We start from the raw sequence: 23,699 nt of genomic DNA on the forward strand, positions 1-23,699 counted from the left end.
GAACATCTCAACCCCATCACTTCATCAGCTATCACCAAAAAAAAAAAAAAGCGCTAATATATTGTCCCCTTCTTCCACCATGTTGATGGGGGGGGACAAGTCCAAACCGGTTCTAACGTGGATGGGAGGCCGGTTTTAGCTGGCTATGTTGCCGTAGCAACGAGCTCCCTATAAATTCAGGACGGGACATCCGCTGCTTCCACTTCTCCTTCAGTCTCGGCCAAGGAGAGGACGATCGCAGGCTGCGGCTCCGGTGTCTGCAGGAAAAACGTTTCTTTTTTTTACACCCCAGCGGGTCTAATGGACAAACTCTTTGTAAATGCTTTTTAAGGTAAGAAGTGTTGTTTTTTGGGTCTTTTTGTTGCACGGACATTTGAGCTAGCACGTGAGAATGAATGGGTTCTTAACACCCCCTGTGGTGACGTTTCCCACCCACTTTAAATTCGATGGTTTACTGATCATCAAGCATTATGAAATGTGAGGATCGATTAGAAAGTTTAAGCATGACTGTTACTGGATGCCTGCAGTTTGTTGCTAGCTAGTTAACGGTCAGTGGACACGTATTGCGAATTAGGCGTTAACCTGATGAGGATGACGTGTTTTTTTTTTTTTCCTTTTCTTTCTTAATACCTGTAATGAAACGTGCAATGTGAGTCACGGCTAAAATCACCTCTCGTGTTAAGCGGACATCAGCCGCATGGCAAAGAAAACGGAACCGGCATAGTGACGTTTACGTAATTCGTTCATCTTCCATTTGTTCGTTTTGATGTCGGTCAAAGATAAAGGGCGTGGCTTTTCGGCCATTGGAGGGAATCGATCGTGGGCGGAGCCAATTTTTTTTTTTTTTTTTTTTTTAAATGCGTGTCGAGTTCTACTGACTCAGTAAAGGTATTTTTCCACTATTGCGATGTTGCACAACTCATCAATGTACATTTGTTAGCCTTATTTGAATAGCTATTTGGTCAAACAGACTGCATATATTGTTACAGTTGTTAATTGTAAAAATCCCTTCTCTCTTCTCAGAATTATCACTCCAGGAGAATTCACTCTGTTTGCTCAACAGGCCCTGGCCTTGAGGCTTATTTAAAGGGTTTTAACTTCACTGGTGAGCCACCTTGGGTCTCCTGCACCCAAAGAAATTCCATCTCTTTGTATTCAAGTAAGTGCTGCACTCACCTTTTTTGGGCCACATGCACAGTCGTTGACCTTAACAATTACCGTAACACTCTTTCAGATTTCTGAGTGACCGTTTAAAGGGCTTCTTGCAACCATGAATACGGCCGAGGTCGATTTCTCTTTCCTTGAGGAGGGTTTTTCTGCCAAAGATATTGTCGAGCAGAAGATCAATGAGTCATCCATGACGGTAAGTTCCTGTCTTGAGGATAAACGTGCTTGCCCATATGTGTGTCCAAGCATCTCTCCCATCTTGCAGGATGACAGGGATGCCTTCTATGTGTGTGACCTGGGGGATGTTTTGAAGAAACACTTGCGTTGGGCAAGGGCACTTCCTCGTGTCTCTCCTTTCTACGCGGTCAAGTGTAATGACAGCAGTGTTGTTTTGACAACATTGGCTTCACTGGGAACTGGTTTTGACTGTGCCAGCAAGGTGATGATTGGGAAAGAGGTGACACGCGGATGGATTTTTCAGCAGTGACCAAATGTTTGTTTCTCTATCACTCCCCCAGACCGAGATCCAGCTGGTTCAGTCTCTGGGAGTAGATCCGAGCAGAATCATCTACGCCAACCCTTGCAAGCAGGTGTCTCAGATCAAGTATGCTTCTGCCCACGGGGTCCAGATGATGACTTTCGACAGTGAAATGGAGCTGATGAAAGTCGCTCGCTGTCATAACAGTGCCAAGTATGACGTCAACTCAACGCCGTTGAGGTTTGCCTTAGTGGTCTCGGCCTCAACTCCTTTTTTGCATTGTTTTCCCAGGTTGGTGCTGCGTATTGCCACCGACGACTCCAAGGCGGTTTGCCGCCTCAGCATCAAGTTTGGGGCCCAACTGAAAGCATGTCGAGGGCTTCTGGAGAAGGCCAAGGAACTGGCTTTGGATGTGATCGGCGTCAGCTTCCACGTCGGCAGCGGCTGCACTGATGCTGAGGCCTACAAGCAAGCCATTACAGATGCCCGCTGCGTCTTTGATATCGGGGTGAGTGAAGACTTTCATACACTCTAGATACGAGATCCAACTGATGTCAAGTGAGGACCTGAAAGTTTTGAGTCTTGATGTGGTGTCTGTTGATTGTTAATTGTGTCCAGTGAAGTGCATTTTAAAAATGAACTCCCTACCTTTTTTCTAGCACGATCTGGGCTTCTCCATGAACCTTTTGGATATCGGAGGGGGTTTTCCTGGTTCCGAAGACACAGAGCTCAAATTTGAAGAGGTATCTTTCTTTTTTTGTCGTAAAAGTTCTTGAGCGTCGACTTTGCCAAAGGTGTCTTATTTACCTGGCAAAATAATTTGACTATGTAGATCACTGCGGTAATCAACCCAGCCCTGGACAAATATTTCCCTGCCGACAGCGGTGTGAGGATCATTGCAGAACCGGGTCGCTTTTATGTGGCCTCCGCTTACACCCTGGTTGTTAACATTATCGCCAAAAAGGTCCTCATGGATGACGAGTCGGGTTCTGATGGTAAGTTTGCAGTTTTCCCCCCCCAGACATGCGCTGCTATTTGTGACCTCTCGTCTGGGTGGTCAAATTGAGTTTCCTATTTTTGTGACAGAGGAAGATGAAGGTACGAGTGACAGAAGTCTCATGTACTATGTCAACGACGGAGTGTATGGATCCTTCAACTGTATTCTGTATGACCACGCTCATTGCCTGCCAACCTTGCACAAGGTAAGATGAAAGCAAACTCGACCATTTGGCAAGAAGATGACACCCAACGGTGTTATTTTTATCTGCTATACGTTCCTAGAAGTCCAAGCCAGATGAGGCCATGTATCCCTGCAGTATTTGGGGCCCAACATGCGATGGCCTTGATCGTATCGTGGAGCAGTGTAACCTGCCCGACATGCACGTTGGCGACTGGCTGGTCTTTGAGAACATGGGGGCCTACACTGTGGCTGCTTCTTCCACGTTCAATGGCTTCCAGAAGCCCGACATTCACTATGTCATTTCGCGGCCAGCTTGGTGAGTTCTACAAACTTGAATGTATGGTGCGGCACAGAAGCTAATTTTATCTGCGGTCATGTTGCTGATCTAGGCAACATGTGCAGCAGATCTGCTCCCAGGGCCTGCCGCTTCCTGCCGGCACCTGCACACTTGACGTTCCAGCCTGCTGCGGAAGAGAGAGCAACTTGGAGCTTCCCGTTAAGCCCGCTCAGGCCCGTGTGCTTTAAAGGCAACATGATTCAAAAGAAATCATTTGCTTTTAACAAAGCAACAGTTGCGGGGGTTACTTTCCGTCTTGTGACAAATCTCGGCCAGTTATTTGGAGGAGAGAGGGAAATAGTGTTGCAAACATTTCTATGTGGAGGGGAATAATTAGCTGGTTGCTTGGATGGTTTTAGGAAATAAGGGTTGCTATAAATGCATGTTGAATGGTTCCATCTTTTTCCATGTGAAAAATACTGTTAGGTTAAACATTTGCAGATTTGTTTCCATCAAACTTCTTGCTGAAACCAATCGTTTTAATTCATATGTAGTGTGTTAAAAATAACTCTTAACCTATACCATTTATCCACAGGGACTCAAAAGACACTACTGCCTCTCTCCTCCTCAGATCATTTAATTTAAATGTTGTGCTTATTTTCTGGAGAACGCAGAACATGGAGGTTGTAAAACAAACGGGATTGCAAATTCATGCTGCTTTCCTATGGAAACTTGTGGAAGTTTTGTATTTTTGTAATAAAGTGGTGCAGAACCGAATGATTTGTTGAATAAAAAACTGTCTTCAAACTTCTTGACGCTTAATTCTGGCGACGTGTATAACCCTAAGGCAAATGATACAATAGCGCCGTCTCGTGGCTGAATGGTGCTACTGCTTCTAGGGAAAACATCTTTTTTTGTCATCAGTTTTGGTGTTCTCAATTCTGTTGGACTGCAATTAAAATTGAACATCTAATTTCCATTGGTTAATTTTCATAGAATTTTATTTATTACCTTTACAAACAAGTGCCTGAGTCAAGTTCTATCCATGATCACTCTTATTTTTCTTCAACAGAGGTGTGTGAGTTTGAATCATTTAACAAGAGCAATCCCTTTCCTCTCATAATGCTTCCTGATGTATTCCACGATGGCTTTCTCCTCATTGAGTTCCTTCTTAAACACCATAATGTAGCACTTGGGCGCCAAGTGACAGCAAAGAATGCTGTAGCTGGAAATGAGAATGGCAGCGCTCTCGATGGCTTGTTGGTACGCCCCAAACAAATGGATGTAGATTGGGATGAAGAGGATCCAAACAATCAAATACAGCAGCATGCTAACGGTGATCAAACTTGCATTTTTGTACAGATCTGGCAACTGCTTCCCTTTGAATGCAAACAGGAAACAAATAAGGGCCAATAGTGCATTGTAGGCTAACATGGCTATGAAGAATTCAGTGGAGCCTTTATTGCACTGCAACAGGATGGTCCTGCTTAAATTCCTCTGTGTTGGAAATGGAGGGTAAAGGCAGAGCCACGGCACACACAAAGCCAGCTGGATCCCAGATATCAGGGCCACCACAGCCACGGGCTGGTTGACCTTGTTCAAACAGGACTCGGTCTTCAAATTAAACTGGAAACCCACGAGTATCTGCAAGAGGTTTGCCAGAATGCAGGAGATACACAGAGAAAAGGCCATTCCAAAGAGCGGCATGCCAATCATGCAGGAGGCCGCTGTGGGTTTCCCCGGAAAGCTCAAGGTAAGGCCAAAACACGTTAGCAAAGAAAAGAGCTCCAAAAAGCACAAGTAGCCTCCCACAGCCTTCACAACGGGAGTGCCACGATGCATGGCAAACAAGACGGCAAACGCGAGTGTTAGAATCATGCCCAAGGCTTCCAAAATACTCAACAAGATAATGAAGGGATCCGACCAGACCAGGAACTCCATTTTTTTCTTCAAGCATTCATTCCTCTGCGGAGATGAATACTCGTTGTCTCTACAGCGTCTACACTCTGCACCTGAAGGAGCCAAAAAAAAAAAAAAAGTAAGTACACCGCCTTGAAAAAAATGGACATGATTGTTTCATCTGCTCTGAGCATATTATTCTAACTCTTTCTGAAGAAACATACGCCCTCTAGGGGTGAGACGAAACCTCTCCACTTACCTTGACCTGTCGAATATTCTCCCTCAGCACATGGAACGCAATCACTGCAGCATTGCAACTTTACATTCTGCTTCTTCAATTCTTGTCCAGGTTTGCATGTTTTAGAGCAATTGTAAGCTGTTAACTGTTTAAGAAGCCCAAAGAATCAGAAAGTAGTCATGACCTTTGGCCCATGATGAAAACTTACCTTTACACTATGCATTTTTCGCACCATGTCCTGTGGGACCACCACTTTTCCATTTGGCCAGTATTCTCCAATGATTTTGATGATTTCATTTTGTGTCTTGTCCCAGTATAAAATGTCATATCCTAAACTGGGGTCGCCGTTACTATCAAAAAATAAATGGGTTGTGTCCACAGTGAAGTTGACCTTCTTTATCTCCATGAGAAGCTACAGAAAGAAAGAGGAGCAAAAGTTAAGTATTGACAAATAAGAGTCGCTCGCGTTTGCATTGACAAATGTTTTCAATGGCATTGCTCTGGAGGAACGAATTGATCGGTTGTGCTTGAGAAGAATGAAGAAAATCTTTTTCATTTTCTCTCTTGAGAGACTTTTGACGTGTTGACATTGAGAAGGGCTTGAATTCACCGATGCGGCTTATTATGACATTTCACTGTTTGCGTCTTTAGCGACATAAAATAATTCAGGAAGAACGTACAACAGATATAAAGCAAAAATACACCCATTACCTCCAAGGCTGTGAAGTCATTTTGACGTTGACACTTTTCATGGTCACATTCCATGACGCGTCTGATCCCCTCAACGATGACTTGTACTGCTAAATAGATATTATAAGTTTCATCTTCATCCATATGACTGGCCAAGCATTTTATATCCACACATTGACCAGTCTCTTGAATGCTATTTGTTAATATACAACCTCTGTCTGACCCATTGGAACAAAGCGGGTAATGATTCAAGTGATAATCCAGGATGGCGTTGGTTGTTTTGTTGAACCTGGACATGAGGTACTCTTTAAATCCGGGCACTGTGTTCCGCTTGGAGTTGAATCCAAATACCTGGCCGGCCATCTCAATACCAGGCAAAGTAGCTAGCGTTGTCGAGGTGGACCAGGAATCACTTGCGATCCATGTTTTGTTCAGCTTGTGTCGAATAGCAGCCTTCAGTATAAGGTCAACATTTGGACCCTTGGTGAACATCACAATGGCCTCAGCAGTTGATTTGTTGATGTTATCCACAAGAGCCGCCAGCCTCTTGTGGGTTTTGGAATCGTTCTTGGAGAAGTAATCGGGCAGAATGTCGATGAATTCAATGCAGACATCCTTCAGCTCTCTGACGTTTTGCGAAAGGCGATCGCTACCGTACTTCCCGTACTCATCGTCACTGCCTACGATGGCCACCGACTTCCAGTTGAATTGTTTCACCAGCTCGGCGATGGCTTTTGTCTGATATTCGTCGCTGGATATTGTTCGCAGAAATGTGGGGAACTTCAACTTCCTGCTGAGAAGCTCGCTCGTTGATGCGTAGCTAATCTGTGTTGTGGAACAATCATCCGTGTTAGTACGTATTGCTGTGACGGGTTTGAAATAAGTATTTCACTTCAAGGTTCAGGGGTCAAACTCAAATGCCTTGGGCACCCGTCTGGCCCTCGCCACATCATTTTAGTTTGCAAAAACAAACCTTGTGCGTCCACCATCTTATTCAATCTGGACCAAAATTGCAAATTGCCGTCCTTTCACTCATCATTGAAATCTTTTGACTTTGGAAATGGGGCGTGATTGAAACTACAACGGCGACTAACCTGGGTAACCGAAGCCAGAGCGACAATCCGAGACACTGCGATTGAAACCTCGGAAAACCTTTCACCAACCACTGCCATCACTTTAGGTTGCATTAACGTTGCGTTACATCTTTGAGGGTCAGACCAGCCCTTCACAAGCTCCAGAGTGGCCCTGATGGCTAAGGTGACATCGGCACATGTGTCGTAGATGTGGTAACCCAACGTGATGTTTGGTAGAAGTTTGCGTTGGTTCACTTCTCCAATGGCATATATCATCACTTGAGATTGGAGAAACATTTGGTAGCTATAGCTAGAAAAGATAGAAAGAATAATAATATCCGTATCAGGTGCATACATACGTACTTCAATGAGGTTGTACTTACTGGCTGCAGGAGATAGGTGCAGGGATTGAGGTTCTGTTCGTTTGTAAGTGAATTGGAAAAAGTCCTCCAATAATGATGTCGCCTGGAAGGTATGCATTTAGTAAATTGTGCTCTTCTGATGGGACCACAGCCATTATACTCACAACTACACTAAAGAACAACATTCTAACTAATGTGCCTTTACATGTGCTTCCCTTGCTGAACTATGAACAGATTCCAGGACAAAAGCCTTTTATTGTCACTTCCTCTCTTGGCAAGACAATGGATTGTACTGAGAGACTCGGTCGTGTCATGCAGAAGTTAAATAACAGGTAGCTAAAGCACAGGTATCAAAAGCAAGGCCCCGGCCGGGGTCACATCATTTCATGTGGCCCGTGAAGGCAGATCATTAAAGGCTTTACAATTAAAAAAATAAAAATAAAATAAAATAAAATATATATGTATATAAAACATTTATTTAACTTTTTGAAATATCTGTTTGAAAAATAAAAAAATCACTAAAGTGTCCAGTAGAGGTCAGAATTGAAACATTTTAAACTAAACTTTGGAAAACAAAATACTTTTTGCAGGCAACATTAATGATGACATCAACATTTGTTAGTTCAGGTTAGTTCAAGTGTGCAAAAAAAATCGACTCATTGCAACGTGATGGCGTCCATTCTTTCAATGGAATGCAGGGAACATTTTTTTGTCCTATTTAGAGAAATTACAAATTGAATGTTTACAGGCTGTAAGTATCTTGATTGTTTAGAATTATAAAAAGGCAATTTCTGACAATGTTAATGATTATTTTAAATGAATTCTATCATGATTCCTTGTCAGTGTGATAAATGGACTTTAACTCTAACATATCCTGAGAGGACATGTTATAAATATCATTTTTGCAAATAGAGGCACTGCACAAAAATACAACTCAAATATTAGTATGTTCTTCCCCAGATTCACATCTGATTAATTGAGTCATCATTTTATAACTTTAACAACTTTTGCAACATTAAGGATTGCTAATTCTAGAATCATAACTCAAAATTTAGGAGTATGACTAGTCCTGATTCTTTTAAATACTGTAGTCATATTTATTTATAACTAAAAAGTAAAAATGAAAGGAAGCTAGGACTTGTGTGAGGTTACTCCATTTTGCACCTCCAGAAGTTTGTGCCTGCCCTTTCTCCTCCTTATCCTGGACTGGGCCTCAGACAGTCCACGCCCCATGGACCACATCCTATAAGAGGCTAAAACCAGACGGAGGTACAGAGTGAAGGGTAAGCAGTATCGCCAACGGGCATCATGAGCTCATTCATTTGGGGACTGGCCTGTGTCATTAGCATCCTGATTCCAGGAAGCCTGGGAAAGATATCACCACAGATGTCCCCAAGGGTCAATGCCAGCTTGGAGAACGTCACATCTACTGAGCAAGCCTCTGAGAAAGCACGAAGCATTGAAATTTCCCAAGAGGCCGACCAAAGCGTTCGGAGGTTGCCTCGACAGGATGCGCGCAACAACTACTTGCCTCAGGGACGGCGGAACCTCATCTCGGCAAGTACGTTTTTTCATCTTTTTAATTTATTTTTATTCCTTTCTTATTATTTTAACCATCTTTTGCATGTTTGCTGCTTATTGCATGTTGCACTAGCATCGTTTGTTTTCTTAAAATATTGTTAAGTTACAATTTGGCATGAAGTGCTTTACTGTCTAATAAATAAAGTCTTTTTTGCTGCTCACAAAAGAGTTGCGTTCTTTTGCATGATCTTTCTTCTCTTCATGGCATGAGTCAAAGCTGAGCTTCTCACCTCCCTCTACCCTTTCCCTCTTTCAAAAGCTGCTGACACTAATTCCAGGTTTTATCACTATGGGCCCTCTCATCAGCAACACAAAGCAGAAAAGCATCATGCTTCTCAGCTGTATGCTCAACATCCCAATTTTCCTGTATCCAGCAGAACTGCCACAGGTACCACTTTTGGAAAATTAGATGAACAGAATTGCTTGCGGTATTTCTTCTTCCTATCACTCGTTGTCCGTTCCAGACTCGACTCGTGCTCTTTTGTGTCTGGATCTTGCACGCAAAGCCAACATTTGAGGTTCAGACAACCCAAATGTTTGGAACTAATGCTTCATATTGTCTGAAAAAAAGAAATCAAAGCGAGCGTTACGTATTCCCTTGTCCTGTTCCTTGAACATGTTTGTTTTTCCCTTCAAATGTTTTCCAGTAACGTCGTCATCAAACTGCAAGAACCGGCCCATCGATTTGGTTTTTATCGTCGACAGCTCCCGCAGCGTACGGCCCGCCGAGTTTGAAAAGGCCAAGGAGTTTTTGATAGACATGGTGGACACCCTGGAGATCGGCTCCGATGCCACCCGAGTGGGCCTCGTCAATTACGCCAGCACAGTGAAGATTGAGTTTTATCTCAACACCTATTTTGACAAGCAAGCCTTAAAACACGCGTTGGCCCGGGTCGAGCCTCTCGCTTCTGGCACCATGACTGGCGTAGCCATTAAGGCGGCCATGGACAAAGCTTTCATCGCAGAGGCGGGGGCCCGGATCGGCTCCCCCAACATCGCCAAAGTGGCCATTATACTAACTGACGGGAGACCCCAGGACCAGGTGGAAGAGGTGTCAGCGGCAGCTCGGGCGTCCGGCATTGAAATCTACGCGGTGGGAGTAGACCGGGCAGATCTGGGCTCACTGCGCCTCATGGCCAGCCAGCCTCTAGAGGACCACGTCTTCTACGTGGAGACGTACGGTGTCATCGAGAAGCTGACGGGCAAATTTAGGGAAACCTTATGTGGTAAGGATGATCTGGAGAGTGGTTTGGAAATAACGCAAACTGACAGGGAAGACGGTTACGGGATGGAAAATGAGAATGACGATAAGAGAAAACACGGTATGTCAGATTGATCCTTCTTGATAAAAACGGTGATTATTAATGGGCAGCGCCATATTGTACAAGGCTCCATTTAAAGCTCAGCAGTCTTCCTCTGATCATTTCAAAAGGGCAAGGTAAGCGTTTGGATGGTCCTCCATGTTCACTAACAGACACACACGCTATTGTACTTCAATGCATTCCTCATGGGCCCAAGTACTAACCATCCTCCAGAAGAAGACTAAGCTCGGATCACTCCCGGATCCGGCAATTTGGGGAACTTTAAAGTGGTCCGAATGGAATATGATGCTGCCTGTTAGTTTTCACAGTCTGTGCTGCTCTTGGCAAAGTGAGCTGCAGGTTTTGCCGAACGCCCTTACTCATGCCCTGCTCATGCTCACGCTAAGCTGTGCAGGAATTAAACTCGGGCTGCTGGATTTTTTTTTTAATCAGCCTTAATGGCTAATCCTGCCAGGCCAAATCTGTGTTTACTTAAGGTTTTACTTGAAAACTAATCTTTTATAAAATACCAAAAGCCGTTTAAGTCCTCTTCCAAATTCCTTGAATTCATTTTTCAAAATAGTCGAGTTTCAGCAAGTATGATGTGACTATTATTGTTATTTGTTGTGTTCATGTTCATTAATATCCAATATGGCGATCAACGATGCCATAGATGAAGTTGTTTGTTAATCATATCAAACATCTGACCAGCCCAGCCGCTTATTAGCACCATTAACTCATGTGAGTGCTGCTACGGATTGTGAAATGGGGAAAAAAAACAGGCTTGATTATGTTCAAATCGACAAAAGAAAATAAATATCAGCCAAATTGTCATTCCAAAATGTAGCAGCACTCAAAATTGGTTGCTCACGCAAGTCGCTCTGCTTCCTTTGTGGTAGCGGCATTTGCTTGCGGGGGGGGGGGGGGGGGGGGGGGGGGGGGTGCATGTTGGGGGTCGGGCGGGGGTCATGTCAAATGTCTGTGTCAAATTTGACACTAACTATCTGTTGCATGTCTTTGCTGGTGAGATGGTGAACTCTCCAAAGCAACATCACCAATTTGCATGCCTAATCAATCAATACTTTGGATTGACTACTAAATACTAACTGAGTATAAAATCAAGTCGATTTAAGCCAATCAGACATTTTCTTCCAGGAGTGGACGCATGCGCTCGCGGGCATACTTGCCAGCAGCTCTGCGTCAGCAACGGTAACTCTTACAACTGCCAGTGTTGGGCTGGTTACGTCTTGAACGCAGACAAGAGGACGTGTTCACGTAAGACTCTTCCCGTTTCTACACCTTGATTCAAAGCAACCCGGTCACAATGTGAGACCATCTCATTGCAGGTCTGGACGCTTGCGCCCGGGGACATGAGTGCCAACATGTTTGCGTCAACAGCGGTGACTCTTACGTCTGCAGATGCGCGTTGGGATACGTCCTGAATGCAGACCAGAAAACATGCTCACGTAAATACATCACATTTGCTTGATATCTCCGCATTTGCTGTCTTCTATTTTCTGCTGACCTCCGCAGTTTCTGTGCAGCAGCCCAAATTTCAAAGATTTTCTTTCTATCGGCGTCATGACGTGCAAATCCTCGGCGTCGGGGGAATTTGCCCCACGTCTCGTTCCAGGTTCAGATCCGTGCGCTGATGGACACGAATGCCAACACATTTGTGTCGACAATGGCGACTCTTACATCTGTAAATGTCATCCTGGATATACATTGAATCCAGACAAAAAAACATGCTCACGTAAGAACTTTTGGTTTTAGACATGGAGATGCATCTCAGGTTTGCCTGCCTGCCCGCCTTCAAGTGCATTCGAAATACAACGGCGATGATTTGTTCTGTTCCGTCACTGAGGTGAGCATTTATCTTGCAGGTATCGTAACAGATCCGTGTGCCAGAGGGAATGACTGCCAGCAAATCTGCGTCAACAATGGCAATTCCTATTACTGCAGATGCCAAGTAGGATACGTACTCAACGTGGATCGGAAAACGTGCTCACGTAAGGAACTGGGAACTTCTTTTGCATTTCATACGCTTTCCTCAACTGAGCACTTGAAGTTGTCTTTTTCCCAGGTCCGGATGCTTGTTCTCTTGGACACAACTGCGAGCAGAATTGCGTCAACAGCGGAGATTCGTACGTTTGCACGTGTCGTACGGGATACGTTTTGAATGCTGACGGGAGAACGTGCTCACGTAAGAAACTCTTTGTCATTTAGGAAGTGAGAATTTCACCATTTAGATGGGTTCCTCAACTGAGCACTTGAAGTTGGGCTGTCTTTTTTCCAGGTCCGGATGCTTGTGCTCTTGGACACAGCTGCCAGCACATTTGCGTCAACAGCGGAGATTCGTACATTTGCAAGTGTCGGACGGGATACGTTTTGAATGCAGATCGGAGAACGTGCTCACGTAAGAAATTGGTTTAATTTATGAAGTGAGGATTGGATACGTCATATGGTTTCCTCAACTGAGCCCTTGACGTTGCGGTGTCTTTTCTCCAGGTCCGGATGCTTGTGCTCTCGGACACAACTGCCAGCATATTTGCGTCAACAGCGGAGATTCGTTCCTTTGCAGGTGTCGTCCGGGATACGTTTTGAATGCAGATGGGAGAACGTGCTCACGTAAGAAACTGTCACTTGTTTTTTTTTCCCATATGCAATGATGAGCACTCGAGTTCCTTAGAAGCTGGAGTGTGTCTTTCCTAGGTCCGGATGCTTGTGCTCTTGGACACAACTGCCAGCATATTTGCGTCAACAGCGGAGATTCGTTCCTTTGCAAGTGTCGTACGGGCTACGTTTTGAATGCAGATCGGAGAACGTGCTCACGTAAGAATGTTTTCTTTTTCGACATGCGGTACTGTTACGACATCTAAACGTTTGCTCCGCCTTCACCAGTCACACAATTGCTCACTATGTGTATCACAAAAGGGGGACACGACTGGACAATTTGACAGTGTTTGTCTTTTTGCAGAAGTGAGCAGTTTGCTGAAGCCATGACGACAATGTCCCAACGCCACTTTATGGATATTTTAGCACTGCTCCATAATGAAGTGGACACTAGGACCTTTGTGGTGTGACCTCATAGAGAAGACTTTAGCATTGGATTAAACTTTCTTGTTTTTTGACAAATGTGAACTGCAACTTGAAATGCCGTATGAACATGCAGTAGCCATTCCAAATGAATATCTTCAAACAGAATCTCCTAATCGAATGAATCGGATCACGTGATCATGATTGTTTCTTACCCATTCCATCGAAATGATTTTTAATATCCTGATCACCGCTAACTCTTGATTATTGTTTGCAGAGGCTTAAAAAGAACTGGGGTGCGTCATGTGTTTCTCCATCACGCTGCATGACGTATTACAATCCCACGCTGCTTTGACTGCTCGTATTTTTCTAATTCTTTCAGAAGAAATGAGGAGTGAAATAACGCAAGATGCCTGCAAGTGTGAAGCTCAGATACTGTTCCAGAAGAAAGTGCAGACGGCCATTCAAGACTTGAGCCGAAGACATATCCTTTGGTCCTCTCGTAGTTTTAAGAATGTCCTCCACAGCTTTACCTCTCCGGTTGTTTTCAGTCGTACTTTCTTAACCGTTAATCCACTGGATGACCTTTCAGAACGAATGAACCAGATTGAGGACCAGCAGCAGTATTAGGAGCTGCGATGATGTCACGGGACCGGCGTAGAATTTGTAGACTTTTGTAACTTTCCCGTGGAATTATTTGAAGTCATAGAAAAAGACACTAATAGCACTTTGGTTTTATATTAAAACCCCGATATTTACATTCATGTATGTGGTCATTCAGTCAATGCATTCATTGTTTTTTCAGCAGGTTTATTCTCAGAGGTCCACATGTGTGAGCATAACATTGTCATTGTTGACGATTGCTCGACTCCATTGGATCACAGCAATACTAAACCGAGAAAAGATCAAGTCGCGTGTAGATGGCCTGCCTGTACATGGCTCAGTTACACGTTTCAATATATAGTTTAGTTTTATTTATGGCTGGAGTTAAGGTAGACATTTAAAGGAGAAAGGCTGAACTTTTATTATCCTCAGCCCTGTTCAATTGTTTATGTAACCTATTCAAAGTAAGCTCATTGTAAGTACTGTATTTTCTGCTTTTGTCACTTAGATGGTTGTGAAGAATTTCGGATTTTGTACTGATGATGTGTAAACTGATGCCATGTACAAGAAATGTTTTAGTGACTTGGTGCTTCTTGAATAAATATTCTTAAACCATTTATCATCATGAATTATTTGTGCGTCTCTGACATGCCATTTAGAAAAAACACCCTCTTCTAATGCTTGCTCGTAAATACAAATCATTTTGTTGCTCAAAAAAACTACAAGTCGCAGCAACATTCAAAATGGGGGGGGAAAAAACTACAACTCCCAGAAACACACTGCACAGTGTACGGTTGCCACGGGCGACAGGAAAAGGCTACAGCGTCCGTGCTACAGCTTGAGGGAAAACCCAACAAAACAGTTGAGTTTGGACACATTTCTGATGCATTGCAAGTGACGTCATAAATGTAATCATTGAAGATGATCGGATCGTGTCTTTTGTGTGACGTAAAGGCTCAGTTTGTTTGCATCTACTTCGTCGTGCTAGCTTAGCTAGTAGCTACCGTTCCACGATTGCAGCAAAGAAATGAAGAAAAAAAATGAGCATGCTGAGGTCGAACTATCTTCATTTAGACAGTTTTACAAACGTGCCGTTGTATATTATGCAACTTTCGATGGTCCTCGTGCATTGCAACTAACGTCTTGTTATTCTGATCAGGATTTGCACGGATCTGCCACGGAAAATGAATATTCAGCTTTTGCAATCCGAATTTTGATACGTCAGAGTTCAAAAAATATAAACAACATTTAGCTCAGTGCAGTACAACCACAATAATATAACCCTGTTCGATAAATAAAAATCTGAAATAATCCCAACTGAAAAGGGTGCAACTCTGCAGAAGTGGTTAAAGAAAGATCCATTGTAATGTTTTTTTTTTTTTTCTTGTTGACGCCTGCCAGCTTGCCACACACTAGAGGATTCAAAAGGAGACCATGTTTATCTACCTCAGCAAGAAGGTGAGCACTTACACCGAGAGTGAAAGTACAGGCTAATATAACAGATGTCTTGTCTTTTTAGATTGCCATTCCCAACAGTATTCACTTGAAATGTGTCTCTTGGAACAAAGATCAGGGCTTTATTGCCTGTGGAGGGGATGATGGCCTCTTAAAAGTGCTCAAACTTGAAACTCAAACAGGTACGGTTGTTGCAACCCGCAGTACATTTTCAGCTCCTTAACTTGTCAAAGCAGCCAAATAGCAAAATAATTCCGTTTGTTGTTCACTTGCACACTTTAACATGCGATGAAGTTGCTTTTTGCAACCGTTACGCAAGATCCCTGTGATTGAGATTTTAGATTTTGCCAAACAATAGTTCACACAGTGTGCAAGAAATCTTTTAAAACTCCCCCAAAGCTTTTGGGTGCTTTGCGGGCACCTCTGTATCAGTCCCTGTAAGTACAACTGGTACCACCTCGTTCATTCCAAACAGACAAACAATAGTCAGACTCAATTCTGAAAGTATTGATGCTGCCCTTTTCTTTTCTTCCCCCACTTGACAGACGATGCCAAACTTAAGGGACTTGCTGCACCCAGTAATTTGTCAATGAACCAGACTTTGGGAGGGCACAGTGGTGAGTCGACATTAGATCGACCAAGATAAAGAATTCAACAGCGGATGATGTGAGTGGGAAATGATAACACCATCACTGGTCCATTTTCAGGTGCTGTACAAGTAGTCACTTGGAACGAACAGTACGAAAAACTAACAACCAGTGACCAGAATGGACTCATCATTGTATGGATGCTGTACAAAGGTGTGTGTGTGTATATTTTTCTGATAACCTGATGATTATGGAGTTGTACTCAATCATCTTTTCTCATTTCTTCTTTTTCCAAGGTGCATGGTACGAGGAAATGATCAATAATCGGAATAAATCGGTGGTGAGGAGTATGAGTTGGAATGCTGACGGTCAAAAGATCTGCATTGTGTATGAAGATGGGGCAGTCATTGTTGGATCTGTAGACGGTAATAAGAAGTTTTCAAATACAACACACGTACTTTGTGTTGGCAAAATCGGTGTAGCGTCAAATCCCAATCTGTCACATGACAAGGATTGTTTTGTTCCCATACTTGGGTGAGAATATGAGTTTGGATTAAGACCTTTTTTTTTTTTTTTCCTCTGTAGGTAACCGGATTTGGGGAAAGGAGCTGAAGGGAAATCAGCTTGGGCATGTGGCATGGTCTCCAGACAGCAAGGTCTTGCTCTTTGGCATGGCCAACGGGGAAGTTCAAATCTTTGACAACCATGGCAATTTCATAGTGAGTATATCAAGTGGAATCATCAAAAGTGGGGCCGGATCTTTGTGAACCCGGCGATACGATACGTCCCTCGAATATAATAAAAAAATATAAAAGAATATGGATACACCCGGCCGGCAGAATCTCAGCCCTTTTCCGTTGTGTGAGCGTCAAAGTAGAAACACTGCAGTCCACGCACACATGGCGGCTGTGGAAGCTGTCATCTCACATGGCCTTGTGAAGCCAGCTCACCAGTTGACACGAGAGGAAAAGTAAATATGAAGGCCAAACAACATCTTTGACTAGACTTCAATTTTGTTGATGTTGATGCTCCACCCAAAAAGATGGGAAATAATCAACTCGCATGTTTTACACCGGATTGATTTGACACCCTAACCTTGTGTCCAAAGTCAGTGGTGTTACCCAATAAGCTCTTCGGACCGCACAAATCCAACATTTAACCCAATCCACTGGGTCAAAATAATGGTTGGCTTTGAATGATCCAGCACTTCAGACACTAATGATATCTTTGATTGTTATTGCTAAATAATGTTCCTTTCATTCAAAGACCTTTGTGTTACTGCTAATCTTCAATCCTTTGTTTGTCAGATGAAACTGACCATCAGCTGCCTGACTAACGTGACAGGAGCCATTAGGATAGCAGGTATCCACTGGTACTCAGGAACAGGCGGTTACGTAGAACCCGACTGCCCGTGTCTGGCTATCTGTTTTCAAAATGGAAGATGTCAGATTATGCGCTACGAGACGGATGAAAGTAAGGCGCTCAAGCACAGAGAGTTTCTAATGGTGACAATAACTTATGCTGGGTTCTTTTTTTTTTTCTGCAGACCCTGTGTGTATCGACACCACGATGAACGTGGTCAGCATTCAGTGGAACCATTGCGGTAGTGTGCTGGCAGTGGCCGGTTCCCTCAGAGCTTTGAACTCAGACGTGGAAATCAACGTGGTGCAGTTTTATACACCTTTCGGAGAGGTGAGGGCAACACGCTCTTTCCGAGACAATTGCAATAACCTTCGCGTTCATTTCCCACAGCACCTGAGAACCTTGAAAGTGCCTGGGAAGCAGATGACAGGAGTCGCTTGGGAAGGAGGAGGCCTGCGGATCAGCCTGGCTGTCGATTCCTACATCTATTTTGCAAATATCAGACCGGATTACAAGGTCAACGACATTTTGCCTCATGTGCACCTTCTTGCAATGCGCCTACAATGTTTTTAGTTCTATCCATTCCAGCAAGCTCCAAGTAAAGATGAAACTGAGCATCTCTTTGTTTGTTTGTTTGTTTGTTTTTCTGACCAGTGGGGCTATTGTTGCAGCACAGTAGTCTATGCCTTCACAAAGCCCGAGCGTCAAGATTATTGCGTGGTTTTCTGGGACACCAAAAACAATGAAAAATGTGTCAAGTATGTCAAGAGCCTCATGTCCATCACCACATCAGGGGACTTCTGCACCCTGGCCAGCAAGGCTGATGACACCCAAGTGCAGGTACAGCGTTCAAAAACACCGAAATGAATTTGTTAGATCAATCACATTTGTATGTACGGCTCACATTTCGTATTTGATCAAATAGTAGGCCATAGAAAATGTTGACTCTGAAAGGAAAGGTTGTGCCGCTAATATGTTTGGGTGTACTCATTTATGTTGAGCGCTAAGCAGCTTTTACTGATTCTTTGGCATGCAGGGAAACGCTGAGTCAGACGGCGAGAGTCATGCAAAGGTAACGTCACGCAAATTAAAAGCAAACTTTCTTAAATAAAGAATAGAAGTTAACTTGTTGTAACAATTCCTGTTTTTCAGTATGTCCTTATTCTTTGCAACTCGATCGGGACTCCGTTGGACTCAAAGTACATCGATATATGTGAGTTCTTTTGAGAGTTTTGTCACTTGAAATCACCCAAAGAGCAGGATGTTGATTAATGACTTCAAGTCAACGTTAGAGCTCGCACCTCACGTATGGAAAAGGAAGAAAAAAAAAAAGCGGCCGTCGCTCCGTCTCCTGCCGCCCGCAATCCCAACTCTCACCGGCTCGCTGTGGCCAATAGTCGATGAGGAGTGGGCGTCCCACATTTTCAACATTCCCTTTCTGCGTGGCATTGCTGACTGTTTGCTGATGAGCCCAAGCCAAAAGTTCAAAGTCCGGACATTTGAAAGGCGCTCGTCAAAAAGAACTCGATCCACGAAGCGGCTCTTTCTGTTTTTCTGTTGTTGTTTTTTTTTTGCACGTGACAATGTCAGCTCACATATATAGCAGCGGCTAAACAAATATTGTACTTCACCAAATAAAACTGCCCACTAATTATTTCCTTGATTAGGTCCATTGTTTGTGACCATGACCAGGACACATGTGATCGCTGCATCTAAAGAGGCTTTCTACTTGTGGCAATACAGAGTAGCCAATAAATTAACTGCCTTGGAGATCAACCAAGTAACCCGAACTAAGAAAGAGGGAAGGGAAAGGTGAGTTTGTTGATTGATTGATTTCTATTTTTTGGTTACAGCACAGTCAATGTGTATCTTGAAAAGATGGCCTCGGGTTTACCCTAAGACGCTCGTGCCAAGACTGACGCTACATACCAAGCTAGTCATGGAAAGTTACAGGAAGGCAAGATAACCACACACCTCCAGTCTGGGAGGCACTGTGTGAAATCTGAATAGAATTCATTCATCTTCATCCACTGCCACAGAGACTCCAGACAGTCACCTCAGTGCAAGCGTCTGATTTGCTCTCACTTCCTGTCTTTTTTTTTTTTTTTTTAGACTGTATCACATTGACAGCAGTCCAACTGGAGTCAATGATAATGGAGAGGACTTTGCAAAAGCCTTCGCAGTAAGTGACATTGGGCCTCATTCATCGACAAACAAACTTAAAATAGTTGTGCGTACAATATGCAACAAAAAAAAAAGAATCCTATCAAACGTGCATTCATGTGTGTGTTTTTTTTAAGGCAACGAGAGATCCCATATGTTGCATCGCAGCAACGGATAATACTTTGATGATGGTAGGTACGTCTCTGCTTTGGCTACAATCCTCTCGATAATATTAAATGGCATCCGCGAGCGACCCCGGGAGAAACCAAAAGTGCCCTCCAATCTTTACACGTAAACGTAATTTGACCTCTGAACCTTTGAACGTCCACAGTGTTTCGGTAATCTTTGAACCATTTTTTTTTTCCCCCTAACAAGTCGATAAAGGGCAAAGTTCACGTGTTTGATCCATAAATCGACTGGTGCGACAGTCAGTGCCATCGAGAGGAGTCCAAAAATACAACAAGTGGTTCATGAAGCACTTTTGAAGCTTCATTTCCCCATCAGTGCTGACAGCCCTTGCGTGTGTGTTCCAGGGCCGCGAATCAGGTCTTATCCACAGATATAGCCTGCCAAATGTTGTTCTCATCCAGAAATACACCATGAACAGAGCCCATCATCTTTCTTTAAACTGCAACTCCAGGCAAGCTCTGATCGGACTTGCCGCGCAAGAAATAGTTTGAGTGCGCACCTATTTCGTCAGAACTAACCGCTCTTCTTTCTTTCAGTCGGCTGGCCGTTATTGACATCTCAGGCGTGCTAACTTTGCTGGACGTGGAGAGTCACGCGTCCTCAGGCGATGCCCCGGGCAATCCGGTCTCAGCTGGGGAGCCATCAAAGCTCGAACGCAAAGATGTTTGGGATATGAAGTGGGCAAAGGACAACCCTGATCTCTTTGCCATGATGGAAAAGACCAGGATGTATGTCTTCCGGAATTTAGACCCAGAGGTGAGTGAACGATCGCTTTTATCCATGATGACTGTATGGTTCCTCCTAATGACTGTTCGGTTTGTCCTTTGGGAGCACAGGAACCCATCCAAACATCTGGATACATCTGCAGCTTCGAGGACCTGGAAATCAAATCTGTCCTGCTTGACGAAATCATGAAGGTAAAAAAAAAAAGTGATTGTTCCGCTCATCGGTAATTTTACAATACGTGTTTACATGTCTGAACTCTTTGGACTTCTACCAATCATTCAAATGCAGGACCCAGAGAGACCCAATAAAGACAATCTCATCAACTTTGAAATCCGTTCTTTGAGAGACAGCCGCGCTCTCATCGAGAAAGTGGGAATCACGGATGCTTCGCAGTTCATTGAGGATAATCCACACCCAAGACTCTGGTGAATATAATCATGACATTAAATGTATTGTTCATTTCATCAAATTCCAAATCCATAAATCCATACGGCTTCTGCCTTCCTTTCATGGACACGCCAGGCGTCTGCTGGCTGAGGCGGCGCTCCACCAACTGGACTTGAAGACGGCCGAGCAGGCATTCGTCCGCTGCAAAGACAACCAGGGCATTGAGTTTGTCAAGCGGCTGGCCAACCTACAGAGTGAGCCCATGAAACAGGCCGAGGTGGCGGCTTACTTCAGCAGCTTCGAGGAAGCCGAGCGCATGTATTTGGACATGGACCGCAGGTACCGTATGTTTGTCGGAGGAAGACATTTCTTTTCTTTTTTCCTCTTCCTTATTGGATTCTATTGTCCGACATCCACTTGCAGGGACCTCGCTATTAGTCTTCGGATGAAATTGGGAGACTGGTTCAGAGTGCTCCAGCTGCTTAAAACTGGCTCCGGGGACTGTGATGACGCTCTCCTGGAGCAGGCCTACAATGCAATCGGAGACTACTTTGCTGACAGACAAAAGTGGTACTGGCAATTTGAAAGAATTTGCTTTTTACTATTCTCACAAAGCGTTGGCTTCTTCCTCTTTGAAGGGTCAACGCAGTGCAGTACTACGTTCAAGGGCGCCACCAGGAGAAGTTAGCAGAATGCTACTACATGTTGGAGGACTATGAGAACCTTGAGAAGTTGACCAATTCGCTCCCCGAAAATCATAAGCTTTTGCCGGTAAGACAAATGTGAAGGCCTGACTTTGCACAAATATTTGGAGCGATGGACATTTGCCACTCTTATGCTGTAGGAGATTGGCCAGATGTTTACCACCGTGGGCATGTGTGAACAAGCCGTGAAGGCTTACCTTAAATGCAACCAGGCCAAGGCTGCTGTTGACACGTGTGTCCATCTGAACCAGGTGAGAGACGCCGCTCTGGCTTCTTGCTGTCCTCCCACTTGATGAGTGATATTTAGTCTGGCCGTGCGAATGCTGCCCTTGCACATTGCCGTTAAAATGCTCGATCGATGAAGTGTGGATGTAGGCGGAGAATGTCAAATAATAGTCTTCTTCTATTTCAGTGGAACAAAGCAGTGGAACTTGCCAGAAACCATAACATGAGGGAGATTAAACCTCTTCTGTCCAAATACGCTTCACATCTTCTCGAGAAGAACAAAATACTAGAGGCAGTAGAATTGTATCAGAAGGCTCACCATTTTCTGGATGCAGCCAAACTCATGTTTAAGGTATGTCACAAGTGGAGTTGTTGTGGAAAAGTATTTGTTGGTGTGAGAATCCAGAAGATGCCCAGTGTGGCCGTCTCTCAATCACGCCTCTCAAGCACGCCGTTCGTTCCCAGATAGCAGATGAGGAGGCCAAGAAAAGGAGTCGCCCGCTGCGGGTGAAGAAGCTGTACGTGCTGGCTGCTCGGCTGGTAGAAAACCATCAAGAGCAAAAGAAGACGTCGCAACAGAGTAAAGCGAAGGGCAAGAAGTCAGAGGTAGGGAAATGCACTTCATTTTTCGGGGAATTCCAAAATGTGACCCCGTGGCTTATGATCAGGCAACATTTGCACTCGCCGGACTCCTCGAGGAAGACACCACGTCTTCGGACAATCGCGTCCTCGACAACGCGTGGCGAGGAGCCGAGGCCTATCACTTTTTCTTGCTCGCTCAGAGGCAACTGTACGAAGGCTACACGGAGAATGCCATGCACACAGGTAAACAACAAGGTTCTCCTCCTCTGCACACTTTATTCTGGATGCTGCCTTTCAAGGAAAAAGATCAGACAGTCTGACTTCAAGAGTACCAATGCGTTAAAGGCCACTTGCCTGCTAGATTGTGGAAAGGTGAAGTTCATGTTACCTATCAGGAGGATGAGAAAATTTCCTCCCGACAAGGCATGGAAAAAAAAATAAGATGGAACCTTTGCTATCGTCACAATCAAGACAAAGCGGCTTAGTTAATATCGACATCATGTTTCAAGCCCTTCATCTCCGCGAATATGAGGACATCATCCCTGCGGTGGAGATCTACTCCCTCCTCGCCATCTGCTCATCGGCCAGCCGGGCCTTCGGGACGTGCTCGCAGGCCTTCATCAAGCTGGAGGCCTTGGAGAGCGTGGAGCCGGAGCAGCGGCTGCTCTATGAGGACTTGGCCTTGGAGATCTTCACCAAGCACGTGCCAAAAGACAGCCGCGGGCTGGAGCTCGACGCGGAAGGGTGAGAAAACCATCTGATCTGATCCAGCTCTTTGCGTTCTTTGCATTTTATTGTGTTACCGTTCCGACTTCCTCTTTCTTTCTCTCTTTACAGGACGTCCGAAAAGTTACCCACCTGCATAGTGAGCGGTCTTCCTATTCAGGACCGGCAGTTGTGGATGTGCAGTGTGTGCAAGCACTGTGCTCAAAGCAACGAGATCAGCAAATATAACTACTGCCCGCTTTGTCACTCCAGTGTGGGCTGAAGCTTTTGTCACAACCTCAATTGACATTTATTATTTTCTTAAATACATGACTGTATATACTATTATAGCTCTTTTATATAAAAACGAAATGATCAGACAAACTGAATCAATATTTTTTTTGCATCTGTCGGCATCTCTGGAAACAGCAGATTTCAGAAAGTCCTTCTGACACTGCTTGCTCTAATTTCTCACTGCACTGTCCCATCTCAAACGGCCCTTGGGTGCTATCTGCTGGCAGGAGATGGTCGCTACTGTATAGTCACTGCCAAACATCACAGTTCAACGTGCTTTTATTGTCTTAGCGTCCGCAATATTTGCTACACACACTTAAATTAGCATTTGGTGATGTGTCCATGCACTAAATATGCACTGTGCTGCCTCCATGAGTGAAAATGCTTTTGCAGTGAACCTCGTTTGCAAATTCAGACATTTGCTCACTCAATCAC

General features: G+C 44.2%; 4 protein-coding genes across 7 annotated transcripts; 3 read left to right on the forward strand and 1 right to left on the reverse strand.

Annotated features, from left to right (window-relative positions):
• The first annotated feature begins 183 nt into the window (after positions 1–183).
• Positions 184–3,909, forward strand: odc1 (ornithine decarboxylase 1). Its single transcript, XM_061301798.1, has 11 exons — positions 184–331; positions 1,024–1,159; positions 1,235–1,363; positions 1,433–1,606; positions 1,686–1,858; positions 1,937–2,153; positions 2,305–2,388; positions 2,478–2,640; positions 2,732–2,847; positions 2,927–3,141; positions 3,215–3,909. Exons 3-11 carry the CDS (start codon positions 1,271–1,273, stop codon positions 3,348–3,350), a joined length of 1,371 nt encoding a protein of 456 aa, XP_061157782.1. The 5' UTR covers positions 184–331; positions 1,024–1,159; positions 1,235–1,270; the 3' UTR covers positions 3,351–3,909.
• A 176-nt stretch (positions 3,910–4,085) lies between these two features.
• LOC133169530 (G-protein coupled receptor family C group 6 member A-like) lies at positions 4,086–7,575 on the reverse strand. Its single transcript, XM_061301799.1, has 6 exons — positions 7,386–7,575; positions 7,024–7,312; positions 5,951–6,754; positions 5,448–5,651; positions 5,261–5,384; positions 4,086–5,114 (listed from the first exon to the last, which is right to left on the reverse strand). The coding sequence occupies exons 1-6, from the start codon at positions 7,547–7,549 to the stop codon at positions 4,192–4,194; spliced, it is 2,508 nt and encodes an 835-aa protein (XP_061157783.1). The 5' UTR covers positions 7,550–7,575; the 3' UTR covers positions 4,086–4,191.
• Positions 7,576–8,628: 1,053 nt separating this feature from the next.
• Positions 8,629–14,505, forward strand: LOC133169537 (matrilin-3-like). 3 transcript variants are annotated; one of them, XM_061301823.1, is made up of 12 exons: positions 8,629–8,925; positions 9,593–10,267; positions 11,402–11,521; positions 11,593–11,712; positions 11,880–11,999; positions 12,130–12,255; positions 12,330–12,449; positions 12,543–12,662; positions 12,755–12,874; positions 12,959–13,078; positions 13,665–13,764; positions 13,858–14,505. In XM_061301823.1, exons 1-12 carry the CDS (start codon positions 8,673–8,675, stop codon positions 13,910–13,912), a joined length of 2,049 nt encoding a protein of 682 aa, XP_061157807.1. In that variant the 5' UTR covers positions 8,629–8,672; the 3' UTR covers positions 13,913–14,505. The 3 variants fall into 3 exon arrangements, with proteins under 3 accessions (XP_061157807.1, XP_061157808.1, XP_061157809.1); XM_061301824.1 differs by having other exon boundaries at positions 13,668–13,764; XM_061301825.1 differs by having other exon boundaries at positions 9,593–10,171.
• Positions 14,506–14,662: 157 nt separating this feature from the next.
• wdr35 (WD repeat domain 35) lies at positions 14,663–23,354 on the forward strand. 2 transcript variants are annotated; one of them, XM_061301821.1, is made up of 29 exons: positions 14,663–14,746; positions 15,287–15,343; positions 15,405–15,522; positions 15,886–15,957; positions 16,048–16,140; positions 16,224–16,352; positions 16,513–16,646; positions 17,235–17,400; positions 17,474–17,619; positions 17,680–17,805; positions 17,944–18,129; positions 18,326–18,361; positions 18,442–18,502; positions 18,957–19,101; positions 19,402–19,471; positions 19,590–19,643; positions 19,986–20,092; positions 20,178–20,397; positions 20,478–20,558; positions 20,656–20,792; positions 20,890–21,093; positions 21,178–21,324; positions 21,393–21,525; positions 21,599–21,709; positions 21,871–22,035; positions 22,149–22,289; positions 22,352–22,508; positions 22,775–23,009; positions 23,103–23,354. In XM_061301821.1, the coding sequence occupies exons 2-29, from the start codon at positions 15,320–15,322 to the stop codon at positions 23,251–23,253; spliced, it is 3,549 nt and encodes a 1,182-aa protein (XP_061157805.1). In that variant the 5' UTR covers positions 14,663–14,746; positions 15,287–15,319; the 3' UTR covers positions 23,254–23,354. The 2 variants fall into 2 exon arrangements, with proteins under 2 accessions (XP_061157805.1, XP_061157806.1); XM_061301822.1 differs by having other exon boundaries at positions 14,667–14,746; positions 21,178–21,321.
• The last annotated feature ends 345 nt before the right edge of the window (positions 23,355–23,699 follow it).

Source organism: Syngnathus typhle, linkage group LG16 (genome assembly GCF_033458585.1).
Source record: "Syngnathus typhle isolate RoL2023-S1 ecotype Sweden linkage group LG16, RoL_Styp_1.0, whole genome shotgun sequence".
Taxonomy (NCBI): Eukaryota; Metazoa; Chordata; class Actinopteri; order Syngnathiformes; family Syngnathidae; genus Syngnathus; species Syngnathus typhle.

What these genes read in the sequence shown, in the direction of transcription:
- odc1 (XM_061301798.1), top strand. Translation starts at nt 1,271, where the DNA reads ATGAATACGGCCGAGGTCGATTTCTCTTTCCTTGAGGAGGGTTTTTCT. An exon ending in GTTTTGACTGTGCCAGCAAG is followed by an intron (nt 1,607 to 1,685) that starts GTGATGATTGGG and finishes TCACTCCCCCAG; the next exon opens with ACCGAGATCCAGCTGGTTCA. An exon ending in GCCTGCCAACCTTGCACAAG is followed by an intron (nt 2,848 to 2,926) that starts GTAAGATGAAAG and finishes ATACGTTCCTAG; the next exon opens with AAGTCCAAGCCAGATGAGGC.
- wdr35 (XM_061301821.1), top strand. Translation starts at nt 15,320, where the DNA reads ATGTTTATCTACCTCAGCAAGAAG. An exon ending in ACGGCGAGAGTCATGCAAAG is followed by an intron (nt 18,362 to 18,441) that starts GTAACGTCACGC and finishes CCTGTTTTTCAG; the next exon opens with TATGTCCTTATTCTTTGCAA. An exon ending in TGCTTGACGAAATCATGAAG is followed by an intron (nt 20,559 to 20,655) that starts GTAAAAAAAAAA and finishes ATTCAAATGCAG; the next exon opens with GACCCAGAGAGACCCAATAA.
- LOC133169537 (XM_061301823.1), top strand. Translation starts at nt 8,673, where the DNA reads ATGAGCTCATTCATTTGGGGACTGGCCTGTGTCATTAGCATCCTGATT. An exon ending in GGATCGGAAAACGTGCTCAC is followed by an intron (nt 12,256 to 12,329) that starts GTAAGGAACTGG and finishes TCTTTTTCCCAG; the next exon opens with GTCCGGATGCTTGTTCTCTT. An exon ending in AGATCGGAGAACGTGCTCAC is followed by an intron (nt 13,079 to 13,664) that starts GTAAGAATGTTT and finishes TAATTCTTTCAG; the next exon opens with AAGAAATGAGGAGTGAAATA.
- LOC133169530 (XM_061301799.1), bottom strand. Translation starts at nt 7,549, where the DNA reads ATGTTGTTCTTTAGTGTAGTTGTGAGTATAATGGCTGTGGTCCCATCA. An exon ending in ATGACTTCACAGCCTTGGAG is followed by an intron (nt 5,652 to 5,950) that starts GTAATGGGTGTA and finishes TTCTTTCTGTAG; the next exon opens with CTTCTCATGGAGATAAAGAA. An exon ending in GAAAAATGCATAGTGTAAAG is followed by an intron (nt 5,385 to 5,447) that starts GTAAGTTTTCAT and finishes CTTCTTAAACAG; the next exon opens with TTAACAGCTTACAATTGCTC.